We start from the raw sequence: 18,031 nt of genomic DNA, 5'->3' as shown, positions 1-18,031 counted from the left end.
GTTATCAAAGTCAATATAAAATATTTAAAGGAGAATCAAAGTATTACATTTCTTCTTTAGACATGCTTGCTAAAAAGTTTCGCCGTGATAGCCTATTTTCTCGAGTTGCTGGTTGAGGGATAAGTAGCGCCTATTTTGATACATTTTACAACCAGGAGCAAAATTAACTCATTTTATCTGCGATACAGAAGTACATGAACATCAGTAGCGTATTTAGGGGGCGGGCGCCACTTCTCAGGAATTCGACTCCCTGACTACCCAAAAGGTCCCCCTATGGTACTATTTTAAGACCTCCATTTTTGGCGGAACCTAAAGTTCTTCTATGGGCGAAAATATACCCTATTTTTGATGGGGCAACGCGCGCCAAAAAAGGGCTTTTTTGGCCCGTTTTTTTTCAAAGTTTTGCCTGCGGTGCAAAAAATTTGGCAAAAACAGGGTCTTTTAGTGATTTTGGAGAGCTCGGAAATTCAAATTGGTGGACTTAAAGAAAAACTCGAAAAAAATTTCGAAAATTTATTAAGAATCTCCCCCCCCCCCCCTCGAGAAAATCCTTGATCCACCCCTGATGAACATGATCCAAAGAGAAAGGTGACAGTGGAATTGTAGAAATGTTTTCATTATTTGATTTCAAAAAGCTTCAGAGATAATCGACTTTAAGATGATCAAAGCTTTCCGCTTTATTTTTTCTTTTAACTGGTCTAAATGAGTCGGTCTGAAGGACCTAACTGTTTTAAGTTGTGTAAAGTTGGCTGAAAAACCCACCCTATGCAATAATCACTGCGTGACCTGTTCGAAATTAACCAATCAAATCAATTTACTAACTCGATTTTTACAGGAAAAGATTCAGTTACAGGAAAATATTCAGATCAACTCTTCCATTCAAAATACATCAATGTATAATCTAGGGTTTTCCAGCATCTTTCAGCAAGATAATTGACTGTGAACAAAAAAAAAGCTTCAAGAACCACCTTAGATGAGCTTGCGCGACCCTTGGTTGAGCTGCAGGAGCTACTGATCGAAGCGGAAAAAAGTAGGAAAAAAGCACTATTCGTATCTATTAGAACACGAATGTTACAAATGCAGAACAAAATGTTTGGAAAACTGGTAAAACTTTGAAACAGTTTTTTTTCTAAGTTGTTCTCAGCTTACAACATCAAGTACTACATGACACGTTTGCGTCTAATAATGCAGATTTAGATTTATTAGCTTGCCTAATCTCAATTAGAATGCAGAAAGTCAAATCGCTGGAAAATGTTACTGAGCCATATCTGAAGATAACTTTTTCCCAAAATTCAAACGTATCGCCAAAAACACTTTGAATGTGTTACCGAACTCAGTAAAAAGAGAAAATAATAGATTATAAAGGTTTTTTATTGTCAGCCTCCATAAAATTCCAAAAGAATTGATTATAAACGATTAAAAATGGGTTATAATGTTACTATTTTTGAAACTATAAGAATCATTATAACCGATCCGAAATTCCCATATTTTGTTTTGGATTTTTTGTTCGAAATGCAAACATAACAACCACTATCTAAAACTTTTTATATGCATTCATTACTTTTTATACCGTAATAACCAAAAAAATCAATTTTGGAAAATGTTCGTTGTTTTCAAAGTAAGGCACGTAGAAAGTCTTAGATAGTGGTTGTTATGTTTGCATTTTGAACAAAAAAAGTCCAAAACAAAATATGGAAATTCTGGAACGTGGCGTGCATGATTTATCAAAAGTTATCAAAACTCGCTACTTTCTATCATCCTAATTCTGCAAAAAATGGGCCATGTATCGAGTACAAATTTGGAGACAAAAAATGAGATAATTTTGGTTGAATTAGAACTTACACGTTGTGCCAGGAATTTCGACACTAAAAGTAGCATTATTTTAAGGAGAAAATTGTTTAAAAAACTTTGAAAAAAAACCCAAGCAAAACACATTAAGTTTTAGTTCAGTTTCTATTATTTTGATGATATGTCAAATTGGCAGGTAACAAAAACTTAGTGTACACCAGTAAGTTTAACTTGGCGTACACCGTTTTAAGCGGGATTCAAAAATTAATCGAAAAAGTATCGCCGTTTTGTTCTCAAAGTTAAAAAAAAAACATTTTCTCCACTCCTTTTTTCATAAAATGATGGGGGTTTGAGATTGCCAGTGCGGCCAGTTTGAGGCAATTACCCGCGATATGTTTGTGATGCTTTTAAAATATGAACGGCAGAATAATACAATCACAAATGATTTGCAGCATCTGTATAGTGCGTGGGGTTTACATTGAAAAAACATTTTAAAAATGGTTCAAATTTTCTTCCTTTTGTAAACCGTTTTTTAAGCTTTTAACCATCAAACCGTAATTTAAACATTTAGAACAAATTACAAAAAATAGCAGTATTCGAATCAATTAACACTAAAAAGATTTTTAAATCATTTATATTGATTCAGTTTTTTAAAGATTCACAATTTTCCCCAACTTCCTCAGAAAGTGACAGACTATTTTGCTCGGGTATTTTTTTCTCTAGACTTTTTTCGGCTTTTTAACTAGTCATTTTTAGCGGGATTTTTTAATGATTGGGCAAAAAAATTTGTTGTTTTGAACTTAAACATGAAACAACATTTCACATGTGATCATTTTCCTTAAATTTACGGGGGTTTAAATACTGCCATTTTGGGATAATTACCGCGCGATATATTTTATGCTATTAACACAAAAGCGGACATATAATCCGTCTCAAGAATAGTTCCAAATTGAATTGCGGCATGCTATTTGCTCTATTTAATACTTTGCTATATGCTAAACACATCACTTTATACTTTACATCGCGCGCAGAAGGATGCTTTTCACAAAAAAAATCTGAAAATTCTTAATTCGTTTTTGAAATTTTATCCATTTGTCTTAAAGTGAACACAACTCCATAGACCTGAAACGGAACATTCAGGACATTCAGACACTTAGTCGGAACATTCAGACACTTAGTCGGAACATTCAGGACTTCGCCCTGATACGAGCAGCTTTGATTGTGTTTCTTCTATCAAAGTGAGAGAACATTGATTAAGATTGGGGATTTATTGCTGAGCTGTTTTTCATATGCCGTGGAATTCTTGGCCTAATTTGAAGGATTTCTATTTCGTGGTGTTAAAATTTTGTGTTCAGATATATCAAAAGATGACAAACATCTCACTTCTAGAAATTTCAATTTTGACCACAAAAGTTCAGTCCATTTATAAGAAACTTTTTTGTGTTTTATCGTTTCGACGAAATAAGAGATTGTTGTCGTTCTGTTGAAACAGTGATCAATTACCAATCATTATAAGAGATTAAAGTTTTTTAGAAAGTATCAATTATAACCGTTTGTAAATTCTTAAGATACTTGTAATTTTTGTAATTATAATCATTGACTGATTTCGCGAAATTTGTATAAGCATTTAATTTAATTCACTTCAGCCTGAATTTAGATACGGGAAATGATTATACTTATGGAAATTTTAGTTCAAAAGCTTCCGAGTTGATTAATTCTTCGCTAAGGCATTTTTTAGCTTATGCGCATTTAAAAGAAACTGCTGATTAGAAAATTTCAATTTTTGTTTTGCAAATTTATGGCCGACAAATTAGATTGCAAGATTTATATAACAGAATAGAAATTGTTCTAGTGCGCCGAAAATTGTTCAACGGCAGTGGAATGTCGCCTACATTGCGACAAAAGAGTGGTAGTCATGGATACAGCTCACAAGACAGCGACTGGGGACCCCTGGAGAGCGCCAAGTCAGACGAGAGTGGAATCTGGGTGGAACAGAACAACGAGGCCACAAAGAGAAACCATTCAGCAGTGAGACACAATCAAAGTCAAAATGGGCGTCATCAAAAGAAGTTGTTGTCGGTTTCAAGCGAAACTGAGTTGTACCATTCAGCCAAAACCCCCAGCTCGTCTTCATTCGACTTAGTCTCGGGGATGGCAGGGGAGGGCGAAGGAGGGGAGGATGAGGACGATGATGATGATGAGGTGGATGAGAAGGAGCCATTGGCGGGGCGGGACAGGGAGGGGAGGGAGAGGACGAAGGTGCTTAGGAGAGCAGTGCGCAGACAGATTGAAGTGGGACGCAGCGAGGCCACAGAGGTAACACATCATTTTATTGTTGTATCGCCGCTTTTCTGTTTTAGCTATCGGTGGCTATGACATAATCAATAACAAGTGCGATGACATAATCCGTAACTTGATTTTGCCAAAGTTGTCCCTCCAATGATTAAAAGATATGCCTGTAATGACCTATCTGTGCTATGTGACCATAAGCATAAATATTGAACTGTCGTGCGAATCATCTTTACAATGTATATGCTGTGCGTGTGCCGTGTGTTAGCTGAAGCGGCTGCAGAAGCAGAGGACTAAAAACCCAGTGTGCAACTTCCGAGTGCTGGTGTTTGTGGCTGGGAATGAGAAGGAGGTGTCAGAGACGGAGGCCCAACTGATTGCAGACCAGCTCAACTTCAAGGCCCCCATCGACACCACAGGTAGATGAAACACATGGAAGGGGAATATATACCAACACTCACGCACACATGAGTGCCACACATGCATTTACACAGTTTAGCCTCACACAGTTTAGCCATACTTGAAAAAGTTGCTTGTTTGTATTCCTGTTTGGTATTCGATCCTCTTCTATCCTATCCCATAGATCCGGTGCACCTCATACCACTCCTGTAAATCCTCAGGCTGCATCCGTATCAAGTTTTCAAAGGGCGGCTTTTCAATCAAATATCGAAATCAAATAGAGACTTTTTCAAAATTCTGCTTTGATAGGAGTTATCGCTAATCTAAGGTTCAATTGATCGAGATGCAATCCTGTTAAGTCTTTGTTTCGCACAAGATCAGAACTGTTCGTGTCAGCTATAAGAATCAGCGTCTACAAGTTACCCCATACCTCAGATTCATCTACCAATACTGACTGTACTTGATTTTAGTAATGTGACTGTGAAAATAAATGCGACTGTGAATAAAGCCAACAAGACTGCTCGTATCAGGGCGAAGCCCTGAATGTTCCGACTGCCTTTTAAGGTTTATGGAGCAGCAGTAATAGCATAAAAAAATTAAATGAAATAAAATAAAATGATTTTTTTTTTCTAAAATTTGAAATTTTTCATGAAAATCATCCCCCCACACGTCATATAAAGTACAAAAAGAGAGATTTCGTTCCTTGTAACAAATCAATTATGGCAAATAAGCTTCGTTTAACCAATTTGGAACGATTTATAAGACGAATTAAGTCTCCGCTTACGCGTTAATAGCGCGAATTATATCGCGCGTTAATTGTCCCAAATTGCTCAAAATGACCAAAATGGCAATCTTTAAACCCTCATAAAAAAAACCCACCCCGAGCACAAATATTCCGTTACTTTCGTACCGAAAGTCGGAACAATAAATAGTCTTGCAATTTAATCAAAAAATTGACAACGAGTTTAGGACCGATATTCAAAATACAGTCACGGAACATAGAAGTTCCAACTTTTTGATTTCAACGAAAAAATGAACGAACTTTTACTTCACATTTTGTTCGTTTTCTCAGCAAGAATTTAAGATACAGGGTTCAAATTTTGTTTTGAAGGCGAAGGCGTAAATTAGCCAGTATCTCAAAACTAGTTAAGAGGTGCTTTTGCTGTGGAAACATCCTAGCAAACAATATAAAAAAGTTCGGTGATATGTTACAATAGGTGGTAATTTTGAGTATATTGCATGTATGAAATTTGAGAACTATAATCCATATTATAGTCATTTCATTTTCAGTCAATTGTACTACTACTAAGATAGTTTTTGTAAATACATTACTCTGCCAAATGAAATGCTATTCAAAATTTCAAATTTACACATCTTGTGCCTAAGAATTTGGCTTATGAAATTGGCTTTAAACTATTGTGAGATATTCATATTTGGTTGACTGACCCTAAAATTGTTCTAAGGGCGCCTTCGGTGCCAATCTATATACTAATTTTGAGAGGGGAGTGCGCGCCGAAAAAACGCGATCTTTTGTTCGATATTTTCCAAAAACTGCCTCCTTGGCCTTTTGCAAAAATTTGCCCGAGGCGCACACAATTTTTATTCAAATTAGGGTCTCTTTAGTAGTTTTGGAGAGCTAAGAAAAAAAGGTCGACAAAATTTCAAAATTTCAAAATCAATTCCGCGTTTTAATCAAGTCCACGTTTTAAATATTGATGAAAAAAGAGATACATTTTTACTTGTTGCTATTCGCGGCAAATTTACAAACTGATTTTTTTCTGATAGAAACAATTAGGACGTGCGAGGTCGCGTGCCAAGTAAATCTCTTCAAAGAGATTATTTGACATGTGATCTCGGGGCCTTATTGTTTGTACCAGCTAAAGTCGGGTAGTAAATTTTAAAATTGCAGTAAACTGACTGATTTAAGCGTTGGAGACGATTGGGCAAGAAAATGAGTGCAAGAAGAAGATCAAAAAGGTGAAGAAGATCTTAGCTAACTTTTACGAGGCAGATGTCTACAACCGTTCGTCCGAGGCGGAAAAAGTGCAAGCGACCAGTGGTGTGCCGATGCACAGTTCGGACCCAAAAGTGAACCCAAATACAGCTGAAAACGACGTACCTGATGCCGTGAAGATGTTGATGGGGTATGAGGGGTGTAGTGGTAGTAGTGGGGTGGGGGTCGGGGGCGGGGATCGAATGAACCACGATTTGGACTGCACAGTGAGTGACTTGAGGCTGAAGTGGATCTGCAGTGAGATGAACAATGAGACGAAGCAGTTTCAACACATGATCTATCCTTACATGATGTTGTGGGTGCACGATGAGAGCAGTCTGCACATGGAGTGTGGACCAATGCTGGCCGCTCTGAAGGCTATCTCGTGGGCCAACAACGAAAATAAAATAGGTCAGTGCTGTTGCTGCTGTATAATGTCAATGAGTTACTCGCTTAATTAAACGCTGCCTAACCTAATAGTTGCTCAAGCTCAAACCATTCCCATACATTCGCTTAAAGCTAAAGAGCAAAGCAAACTTTCAATTCAATAATTCCTATTTCCAAACAGGGCTTCCATAATCTGACATGGCAACGGTGCTTTGCCGGGTTACTAACTCAAAATATTGAGGTTTCCAAATTTTCGTATTAGTTTAAAGAAAGGTAACGCTTTGCAATCGTCAAGTATTTGATCACAGACGCTAAATTGAATCAGTTGGATTTTGAAATATATAGCAACCCCTAACTATAAACTATATTCATTACCTATTTAAAGTGACCCTATTTAGCATGTGTCAAATTTATTTCTGAGTCAACTAGGCATATAACAGACCTGCCAAAGGCCTCGAACAATGAGAATGAGATTCTACTGATAGCATTATTTGTTCCCTCTCCCACGGGCAAGGGCCATTGAACGAGAATAAGCATCGATAGGGGAGTTAGCTCTGTCAAAAATGTCAGAAGTAGTGAGGTTAAATTCGTGGCTAAATGGATTTGATAGTGTGTGCCATGATGACTTCCTTGTCATTCGAGATTAAATTAGCTCATTTCGATCAATAAGATGGATAAGAGTTTTTAAGAAAGAAGACTAGAAATTGAGCGAGAAAGTTTCATTCTCAGGGAAAACGGCCAGGGGCGGATTTAAGGGGGGAGTGGACGCTTTCCCCGTACCCCTCAGGGACTCGACCCCCTCGCCAACCAAAACTTCACCCTTTGGTATTATTTTATAACATCCATTTTCGACCGACCAACCATTACCATTAAACATATACTAATTTTGAAGGGAAGCGCGCGCCGAAAAGAAAATGCCATTTTTTTAGTCTAAGTTTTTCAAAAAGTGCCCAAAAACAATTTTTTAACCTTTTTTTAATTTGACTGCGACGCATAATTTTTGGTCAAAATAGAGTTTTTATAGTGTTCGAGTAAAGCTCAGAAAATCAATTTGGTCGACTTAAAAAAAAGTTCGATGAAGTTTTCGTAAAATTTTTGAAAATCCACCCCCCTCAAGAAAATCCTGGATCTGCCCCTGAAAACGGTTGTTTTTAAATCAAGTTTAATTGTTCCATTTTTGTACGAGCCATTTCATTATGAGACCGATTTAACCGATTTTTTTCCGGCACTGAGAAAGATTTTTGAATTCTCTTTGTAATAGTGATCGAATCACGGTTGAAAGGGCTTTGCTTGACCCTATCTGACTTTTATTTGTACTACCTTAGTTTGCGAAGAAAAAACTGAAACACTCCCGAATACAAAGTTCCTCCAAAAAGTGGACGCAACACAATTTTCAGTGGATGCAACACAAAACCATAGAAATAGTCGGGAGACTGTAAGCTTTTTACTGTATTTGAGATGTACTTGCAAAAATTGAGATGATCATAAACATATTGTGCAAGTGATGGTAAATTTCTACTTGTTGAAATATTTTTTGTGCGTTTTAATTGTTGTTTTAAAACTTCATCTTTGTGTAACTGGTGCAGCATAAAAACACCAGTGCTACATGCTTAAAAAATTAAAAACACTGAAACATAATCAGTTACAGTTTAAAAAAAAAATTACTGCATTACTCAGTAAACTACCTTTCATCCTGGGTCGACGTGCTCTCTTACGTTTCGACTTTTAAAAACAAGTGCTTTACCAAAAAATTGAGACAGAGTTTTAGGCCGATCGCAAACTCGAAGGATATCTAGAGCACGGTCGGAGCATAAGAAAAATTTGATTGAGCACGCGTAAAAATTTGGTCAAACACGGTCAAAAAATACCTCGAGCACGATTACAATTGTAAATCTCAATCATTTTTTTAAAACGTCTTGAACCAAAAACGAAAACAGAATATTCATATGATGGAAAAAATATTTCAAAAATTAGTTTGTCGTTACAAATCATGAAAAGTACAATTGATATAAGCCACTTCATTCTGATAAAAAAAGTTACTCTGAGATAAAAACTTATAATTTTGGTTAACTGATACTAATTAAAAGTCGAAACATATCTGGTTTCGGCCGTTACAATTTAAACATGGGGGAGCGGTGGTGAAGTGGTTACGTCTCCGCCTTTCAATCGAAAGGTTGGATGTTCGAGGCCCACCATGATCCGTGCTCGTTGCTTGAGGGTGAAGCAACATTACCCAGCCCAGAAAAATAACCAAAAAATAGCATGTAGTTCTTAAACAAGGGCACAACAGCGGTTCGCCGTGATGAGCTGTACAGCTCTTGCGTTGGTCCTTTCCCCCGTGGATAGGTGGTCTTAAACATAACTCGCTTGAGTCCAGCAAAATATACTTTCAAAACATAACTGAGTGTGGCCAAGACGGTCAAAACATACGCCAAATTGGTCGAGACGGACGAAATATACAGATTTTTGATCGATACGACCGAACTACACAGTTAGAAGACCGACCCGCAGTATATAACTGTTATTTTGATCATTATTGATTTTTATTGATTAGAAGCTCTCTATTTTCACTTGTTTGAACGAGTAGTGAGCAATAGCGCTTCCTTGTAAAAACAAAACCAAGCATTTTAAATGCGCATTTATCAGTTTAAGTACGGAATTTATAGGTCGATTTACTTTTTTCTTCAAAATTTATTGATTTTTTCAGTAGTTTCATTTGAACAAAATTGTTATATCATTTGAAAAGCATTGACGTCGAGATAAAAATTAGAAAAAAAATAGTTAATCTGTGGCCACCTTAGGATAACCAACGCTTGATATATACCCTGCTATTATTGCGTAGATGGATATTTAAACTAGCTTTATAAACATTTCATTTTCCAGGCATTAAGAACATTAATTTTTTATCTGAAAGAAATTTTAAATTTTTTATGTTGATGAAAATTTCATCAATTTTCTGATAATTTTGTTTGACGGATATTTAAAGGCAGTGGGAATTTTGAGTCCTTGTTTAAAGACTGCTCTGATACAAGCAATTTCGTTGTTTCTGATTTAGAAAAAATAACAGAGTGCAAATTACGCTTCTTGTTTGCACAAACTTGACTAATGCAAAATTCTATTGAACTAATCGGCATGGAATGAGTTAAAGGAATTGAGTTAAAGGCGTCAAGACTATAAATTTTCCTCAAAAGTTTTCAGTTTCAAGCTTTGTAGCTTGCTATATGCAAGACATGTAGATAATTATTTTCTGAAGCATCCATTCATCTCAAGTTCTTGATCATATTTAACTCAAATCAAATATGAAATTAGAGTTCTTCTTAAAAAGAAAACGTCGGAAATTAAAAAATGTCTTTGAATAGGATTTTTGTCAATTAGAAACCTGTCAAATAAAATCAAAAAAGAATTTTAGCACCAAAGTAATATTATAATCAGTAGCGTGCCGAGCGAGTGGAGCGGGATGTGGGCGACCGCCCTCTCTTCCCTTTATTCTGGTTAGCAAAAGTTTCCTATGGTTTAAGTTTTCCTAATTATACCCGAGGCTGGACTAAAATTGGTTTCTAAATAAATTTGCGCAGTAAGCCGAAAAAACGCAGTTTTTTGGCCGTTTTTTTAAACAGTGCTCAAACGTAATTTTAGCCTTTTTTTGTCTCTAAAACTTGCCTGCGGCGCAGAAAATTTTTGAAAAAATGCAGTCCTTACTGTGTTTCGAGACAAAAATGGTCGACTTATAAAAAATTTGACAATTTTTTGAAAACTTTCGAAAAACAAAGCACTAGACAATTTTTTGCGCACGCCACTGATCATAATAAACATATTTTTGTTTTGCCATTTAAGGTCTCTAATAAGGAATAACTTTTTTACCGGAAAGTAGGAGGTAAATCAGCCGAAGTAGAAACCAGCCGAAGTGTAAACCAGCCGAAGTGTAAACCAGCCGAAGTATTAACCAACCGAATATACGTAAGTTTTATACAATAGATAATAGTCAGGGGCTGATCTAGGATAATCTCGAAGTGGGATTATCAAAAATTAGTTAAAAACTTATTCAACCTTTTCTAGGTCGACCAAATTGATTTTTTCAGCAATCCCGGCACACTTTTAAGACCCTATTTTGACAAAATTTTCTGCGCCGGTGGCACGCTTTTAAAAAGTCTGGTCAAAAATGCCGTTTTTGAGAAAATTTTTGGAAAACTTTGACCATAAAATTGGGTTTTTTCGGCGCGCGTTTGCCTCCAAACTTAGTATATATTTTAGGCCGCAAAAGGATGTCATAAAATAATAGCAAAAGGGTTTCTTTGGTTGTTGAGGGCGTCGAACCCCTGAGGAGGGCGTTCCTCCCCCTAAATCCGCCTATGATAATTGTTATCAAACAATTATGTCACAATTATGAAAGTTAAGCACATCTCATTCATCTGATGTAAATTTTCAGCCGGCTAATATAATCAGCGCTTTTTATTGGTTTGTACTTCAGCTGCTTCAAATACTCGGAAAATAGCATCACAGAAGTCGAAAATTTGATTAGATGCTTTAAATAGGCGAAGACCCAAAAAACAATAAAATTCTATCAGATCTGGATATCAATAAGTAAGCTTTAGTGTTTTTTGATTACCTATTTTTTACGTGAAAGTCCATGCCAAACATTTTTTGCATCAAAAATTTTTCGAAATTTCATGCACTTTAATGTAATCAGCTGTAAAATTTTTTCCAGTAGATGCAAATATGGAAGGTGACCCCCTAGCTTAGTTAAAGTAAATATTAAGACGAAGGATCAAATTTGCAATGCTAGGTTGCTGAAAAGTTGGAAAACACGATCAAAATTTTGCTGCAGAAACGTGAATCTGCAGGTCTCTACTGCTGAGATAAACAAATTTCGGGTCTTTTCCAGTTTATCACCCCCCTGGTAAAATTTAAAAAATTAGGCTGCTCAAAAATTGTTCACACGGCGTTTTGCATCTAAAAAAATGTTGTCAAAATTTGTTCACCTGTTCACGCTGACGCGTTCACGCTGACATTCTAATACAGTTTTTATCATGAAAAAAACACTTTCGCATATTGATTTCAAGAAAAATTTGAAGGGAGGACTAAAAAAGACCCCAAACTTTGTTTTAGAAGCACAGAAATACCAAAAAATTTGTGTTTTGTTTTTCAGGAGTACAAAAACGCAGAAGCCGTTGTGCTGGAACAGAAAAAAATTTTCGTGCTGGTACAGAAAAAAAGTCCCATTTGTTTCAACATAAAAGCAGTAGGGTTTGTACCAAATTAAATTACCAGTCTGTTGTGCCAAACTTTCGTCTCATTCAAGCGTGTTCAAAAATATCACAGCCTTTAGTCTAACAGTTATCACCATTGTGATGAACAAGGATATTGCAACTGGGTACTAGACATTTTTTTTTCTCGTAAATAACTTTGGTCACAGAATGGTCAATTTAGGAATAGTAAATTTAAAGACAGGCTCAATTTCTAATAAATTCAATTCGAAATACTTCATCTAGATAGTCAAGTTAGTAGTTGGAGTACGTTGTGAATTTCCTTATTCAACTTAGTTGGCACATCTCAATTTGTTGGATGAGCCATTTGTGATGCCGTTTAACTCATTGGTTTTCTGATTTGAGATACAGTGCTGATTTAAATTATCTGAACAAAATGAATCAAATTTATGAAATTTATAACAGAATGAAAATTAATACGCGGCGTTTTCTCACATTGGGTTAACTTTAGACAAAAACTGATGAAGACTAATTTTGGTTAGAATTTTAGCAAAATGAGTTTGGTGTATTTTCTTTTGCAAAAGTCAATCACAAAACTTTACCCGTAAAACTGAACAAGTTTGGCTTTCTTTAGTCAATCAGAAATTACTTCAAACCTAAATGTTCATTTACTGACAAAAGTATATCACTGCAAGCCTCTTATGTGGCCCAACAAAATTTAGGAAAAATTTAAACACCAAAAGTGGGCGCAAAAGGTTTTTGAAAGTTGGTATTTAGAAAATTGGTAGTTTATAAAGTGAAAAGTTCATTTTTTGGCTATGAAGCAAAGATAAATGTGTTTATACAAAAAAATTGACCAGATCTTGAAATTTACCCTTCTTAAATTTTGTTGGGCTACATAAAAGGTTTGCAGTGATCTAGTTTTGTCAGTAAATGATTAGTATAATGGGAGTAATTTTGAAATTTGAATCTGATCGTTATGTGGGGTAAGTTTTTGGGCCCAAAATTTTGCAAAACACATTGCACCATTTTAATTCAGTTGATTTTTTAAAACAAGATTGGTCTTCATCAGTTTTTCGCAAAAAAAAATCAGTTTCAGAAAAAAAAGCATTTTAAATTTCAAGTTTTATTTGTTTTGTCCGGATAATTTAAATCAGCACTCTACATATTTGCAAAAACACATAGTTACACAAATCGGTGATCACATGCCAAATTTTGGTGTTTTTTGTTTTCATTTCGGCTCTTTTTGATTATAGGTTCCAAAATTAAAATTTGTCTTTAAAATTTTTATTAACCAAAAAAAAAAAAACTGTGTCAATATACAGCTACTTAACCGATGTATTTTTGTCACATCATAGTTTAACAAGCAAATTGATAAAACCGCATTATTTTTTGTCATTTGTTGTTTTTTGACTAAATGAGTTTCGGTATAATAATGATTTCCTGCTTTTGCCAAGCTGATTTCTTTTTCAACAAATCAAATTTGATCATTTTCATCTCATTTTATCCTCATTTCCTGAATAATTTTAGCGTTTATGATTACTGAGCATTTTTTTTGAATCAACGTCAGGCTCGTTCGTTCCAAGTAATATCAAGAGGCGTGCTATTTTATCTTCAAGTAGATATGCTGGAGCCATTAACATTCTGACATTTTTTGGTCACGTATGGGCGCTAATAAAATGGTTTTCTGAACGCAGGATTTAACATTTTAACAAAAACCTTCAAAAGGAAAGTAGCACCCAAAAAGGCTGTTTTCGGAAAATCAGACTCAAAACTCAAAATCAGACTTGAAGTAAATCGTTGCGGAACTGCTTGCACAGTTATGCGGTTGATTTTTTTGTGTATATTTTAAAAAAAAACTTCTGATATTGACTGGCTACTATTCCATTCAGATTTCTAATGACCAATGGAAAACATATCGTTTATTCCGTGTAGTACATGCAACTGTTGTGATATTGTTGATATTTGTTTCGTGAAGCAGAGCATGGCATCATTAGTGTGCAAAATGAAACCTTTCTTCATTTGATGTGGATCATCTTTTTCGCAGTCGTCAAATCGGAGAATGATTATGGAATTCGAGGTTCAAATGTGCTCACATTCAGTAAAAGCTAGATTTTAGACTTGTTTATTCTGGTGCAGTAAACTTGACTCCAAAGCAACGTCAAATATTTTTCTCAGCAAATTTGTTGGTTATTTTTTATTTTTCATATCTTCAGGTCTATTTTAGATGTATTTAACAATCGCCCCGTGGTTTCTACTAAAAAATACCACCCCTATAAATAAAAGCAGTAAGTTAGCACTAAAGCGTTGTATTTACAAATTTGCAATCACTTTCCATATACTGGGATGCGATCCACTAAGTATGACTGTATGCCATAATGCCAGCCCTCTACAGCATTTGTTGTTCTGGCCGAACCCGATATGATGCCGCATCCCATTGATTCCACAATGAAGGGGGATTAGGGCTTCCCGATTCGGGACGAGACTTTTTATGTAGTTAGATCCAAAACAAAGGCAAAGCTCGTCAACTTTCGCTATTTTTTCCGACTCTTTTATGGTGCGATCGCAAACTATTTGAATTTCCTCAACTGTTTTATCGTATGAATTTCCTATTTCTTCTTCTTTTTCAAAAATCAGTGCGAGTAACAATTTGAGTGCTAAAGCAAACTCGTGGTTTGTTTCGTAATCCGTTTTCAATCCGAGCTCCGCGATTTTTCTCATAAAACTTTGTGAAAGATGGAAGAAACATCCCGACAGCTTGGTCTCGGGAAAATTTTTCTTCAATGCTTGAATAGCGGCCTGCTCAATTAACACCATGTAGGTTATCTCTGTTTTGAACGCGTGAGTGAGGGATTATTTCTCTAACTAATCGAAATGCAAATATTTTTGAGATGCTAGAGGCATCAAGTGAATTTAGACTAGCTTTTCAGGCCTCAATTAGTAAGCTTAATTGGACTACTCCTGTACTTATAAAAAGAACTTAATTTGAAACAAATTATCGTCATTAAAAGAGGGTTAAATGGTTGTTGGGTTATCATGTTACGAGGTTATAAAATAGGGGTTGTAAGCAGAGGGGGTTAAATATCGCAGGGTTAAAGAGTGGGACACCAAAAATTCGACAATCTTAATCTACATAACAATTACCCCCCTTTTCTTGCAGAGTAGATCCTCAGTTTTTGATTTTTTGGACATTTTTACAAATAAAACAACCTGCGATGCTTCAACAGCATTCTGCCCACATTATAATGTTCATTTGAGTTTAGTTACATTGAGTTGTATCGTAGAAAATTAGTTCAAAAAACATACTGCTTAGTCTTCACCGTTAGTCTTTATCATTAATTACTCTTACCTCGGGACAAATAAATTACTCCTTGCCATCCTTAAACGTGGTTGGTCTGGCTATAAAAAAAGGGTTTAATTGATTAAAATATATGAAACTCCAGTGAAAAAGTATTCGCTAGAAGCAGTGGCGTGCGCAGAAATGTTTCTAGGGTTTCTCCCAAGGAATTTTTCCCTAAGATCAGGGGCGGATTTAGGGGGGACGGACGCCTCCCCCCTCAGGAATTCGACCCCCTGCCGACCAAAAGGGTCCCCCTTTGATACTTTTTAAGAAATTCATTTTGGCCAACAGACACTAAAATTTTGCTAAAGGCGCCTTTGGCGCCAATACAATACATACTAACTTTGAGGTGGAGCGCGCGCCAAAAAAACGCGCAACTATTTTGTCAAATTTTTTCAAAAAGTGCCAAAAAACGGCAAAACATTGCAAAAAATGCTTTGGAGAGCTCGAAAAATCTATTTGGTCGACCTCAAAAATAAGTCAAAATTTTTTGAAAATCCGCCCCCCCTCGAGAAAATCCTAGATCCGCCCCTGCCTAGGAGCATCTACGAATTTCTCGAGGGGGGAGGGTGGATTTTCAAGAAAATGTTATCGACTTTTCTTAAGACCAATTGATTTTCTGAGATCTCTCAAATCACAAAAAAGACCCAATTTGACCAATTTTTTTGCGGATTTTTATTGGTTTGTACTTCAGCTGCTTCAAATACTCGGAAAATAGCATCACAGAAGTCGAAAATTTGATTAGATGCTTTAAATAGGCGAAGACCCAAAAAACAATAAAATTCTATCAGATCTGGATATCAATAAGTAAGCTTTAGTGTTTTTTGATTATCCTATTTTTTACGTGAAAGTCCATGCCAAACATTTTTTGCATCAAAAATTTTTCGAAATTTCATTCACTTTAATGTAATCAGCTGTAAAATTTTTTCCAGTAGATGCAAATATGGAAGGTGACCCCCTAGCTTAGTTAAAGTAAATATTAAGACGAAGGATCAAATTTGCAATGCTAGGTTGCTGAAAAGTTGGAAAACACGATCAAAATTTTGTTGCAGAAACGTGAATCTGCAGGTCTCTACTGCTGAGATAAACAAATTTCGGGTCTTTTCCAGTTTACCACCCCCCTGGTAAAATTTAAAAAATTAGGCTGCTCAAAAATTGTTCACACGGCGTTTTGCATCTAAAAAATGTTTTCAAAATTTGTTCACCTGTTCACGCTGACGCGTTCACGCTGACATTCTAATACAGTTTTTATCATGAAAAAAACACTTTCGCATATTGATTTCAAGAAAAATTTGAAGGGAGGACTAAAAAAGACCCCAAACTTTGTTTTAGAAGCACAGAAATACCAAAAAATTTGTGTTTTGTTTTTCAGGAGTACAAAAACGCAGAAGCCGTTGTGCTGGTACAGAAAAAATTTTTCGTGCTGGTACAGAAAAAAAGTCCCATTTGTTTCAACATAAAAGCAGTAGGGTTTGTACCAAATTAAATTACCAGTCTGTTGTGCCAAACTTTCGTCTCATTCAAGCGTGTACAAAAATATCACAGCCTTTAGTCTAACAGTTATCACCATTGTGATGAACAAGGATATTGCAACTGGGTACTAGACATTTTTTTTTCTCGTAAATAACTTTGGTCACAGAATGGTCAATTTAGGAATAGTAAATTTAAAGACAGGCTCAATTTCTAATAAATTCGATTCGAAATACTTCTTCTAGATAGTCAAGTTAGTAGTTGGAGTACGTTGTGAATTTCCTTATTCAACTTAGTTGGCACATCTCAATTTGTTGGATGAGCCATTTGTGATGCCGTTTAACTCATTGGTTTTCTGATTTGAGATACAGTGCTGATTTAAATTATCTGAACAAAATGAATCAAATTTATGAAATTTATAACAGAATGAAATCTAATACGCGGCGTTTTCTCACATTGGGTTAATTTTAGACAAAAACTGATGAAGACTAATTTTGGTTAGAATTTTAGCAAAATGAGTTTGGTGTATTTTCTTTTGCAAAAGTCAATCACAAAACTTTACCCGTAAAACTGAACAAGTTTGGCTTTTTTTAGTCAATCAGAAATTACTTCAAACCTAAATGTTCATTTACTGACAAAAGTATATCACTGCAAGCCTCTTATGTGGCCCAACAAAATTTAGGAAAAATTTAAACACCAAAAGTGGGCGCAAAAGGTTTTTGAAAGTTGGTATTTAAAAAATTGGTAGTTTATAAAGTGAAAAGTTCATTTTTTGGCTATGAAGCAAAGATAAATGTGTTTATACAAAAAAATTGACCAGATCTTGAAATTTACCCTTCTTAAATTTTGTTGGGCTACATAAAAGGTTTGCAGTGATCTAGTTTTGTCAGTAAATGATTAGTATAATGGGAGTAATTTTGAAATTTAAATTTGATCGTTTTGTGGGGTAAGTTTTTGGGCCCAAAATTTTGCAAAACACATTGCACCATTTTAATTCAGTTGATTTTTTAAAACAAGATTGGTCTTCATCAGTTTTTCGCAAAAAAAACCAGTTTCAGAAAAAAAGCATTTTAAATTTCAAGTTTTATTTGTTTTGTCCGGATAATTTAAATCAGCACTCTACATATTTGCAAAAACACATAGTTACACAAATCGGTGATC

At 35.5% G+C, this 18,031-nt stretch overlaps 2 protein-coding genes across 3 annotated transcripts in view; one reads left to right on the top strand and one right to left on the bottom strand.

The window, feature by feature from the left end:
* LOC134845195 (protein phosphatase 1 regulatory subunit 14B-like) overlaps positions 1 to 6,709 on the bottom strand; it is a 45,811-nt gene extending 39,102 nt beyond the window's left edge. For both annotated transcript variants that reach the window (XM_063862091.1, XM_063862107.1), the window contains exon 1: positions 6,596 to 6,709. The gene's annotated coding sequence lies outside the window, so the exon portion shown is untranslated. The remainder of the gene's footprint in view (positions 1 to 6,595) is intronic.
* LOC134845184 (uncharacterized) overlaps positions 1 to 18,031 on the top strand; it is a 43,281-nt gene that overhangs the window by 20,073 nt on the left and 5,177 nt on the right. Inside the window, exons 2-4 of the mRNA XM_063862081.1 lie at positions 3,641 to 4,104; positions 4,346 to 4,496; positions 6,404 to 6,880. Of these exons, the coding sequence (XP_063718151.1) occupies positions 3,641 to 4,104; positions 4,346 to 4,496; positions 6,404 to 6,880 (1,092 nt within the window). The remainder of the gene's footprint in view (positions 1 to 3,640; positions 4,105 to 4,345; positions 4,497 to 6,403; positions 6,881 to 18,031) is intronic.

Source organism: Symsagittifera roscoffensis, chromosome 1 (assembly GCF_963678635.1).
Source record: "Symsagittifera roscoffensis chromosome 1, txSymRosc1.1, whole genome shotgun sequence".
NCBI classification, from domain to species: Eukaryota; Metazoa; Xenacoelomorpha; order Acoela; family Convolutidae; genus Symsagittifera; species Symsagittifera roscoffensis.
Note: the sequence above shows the minus strand (reverse complement) of the source record. Positions and strands in the feature narration are given on the sequence as shown.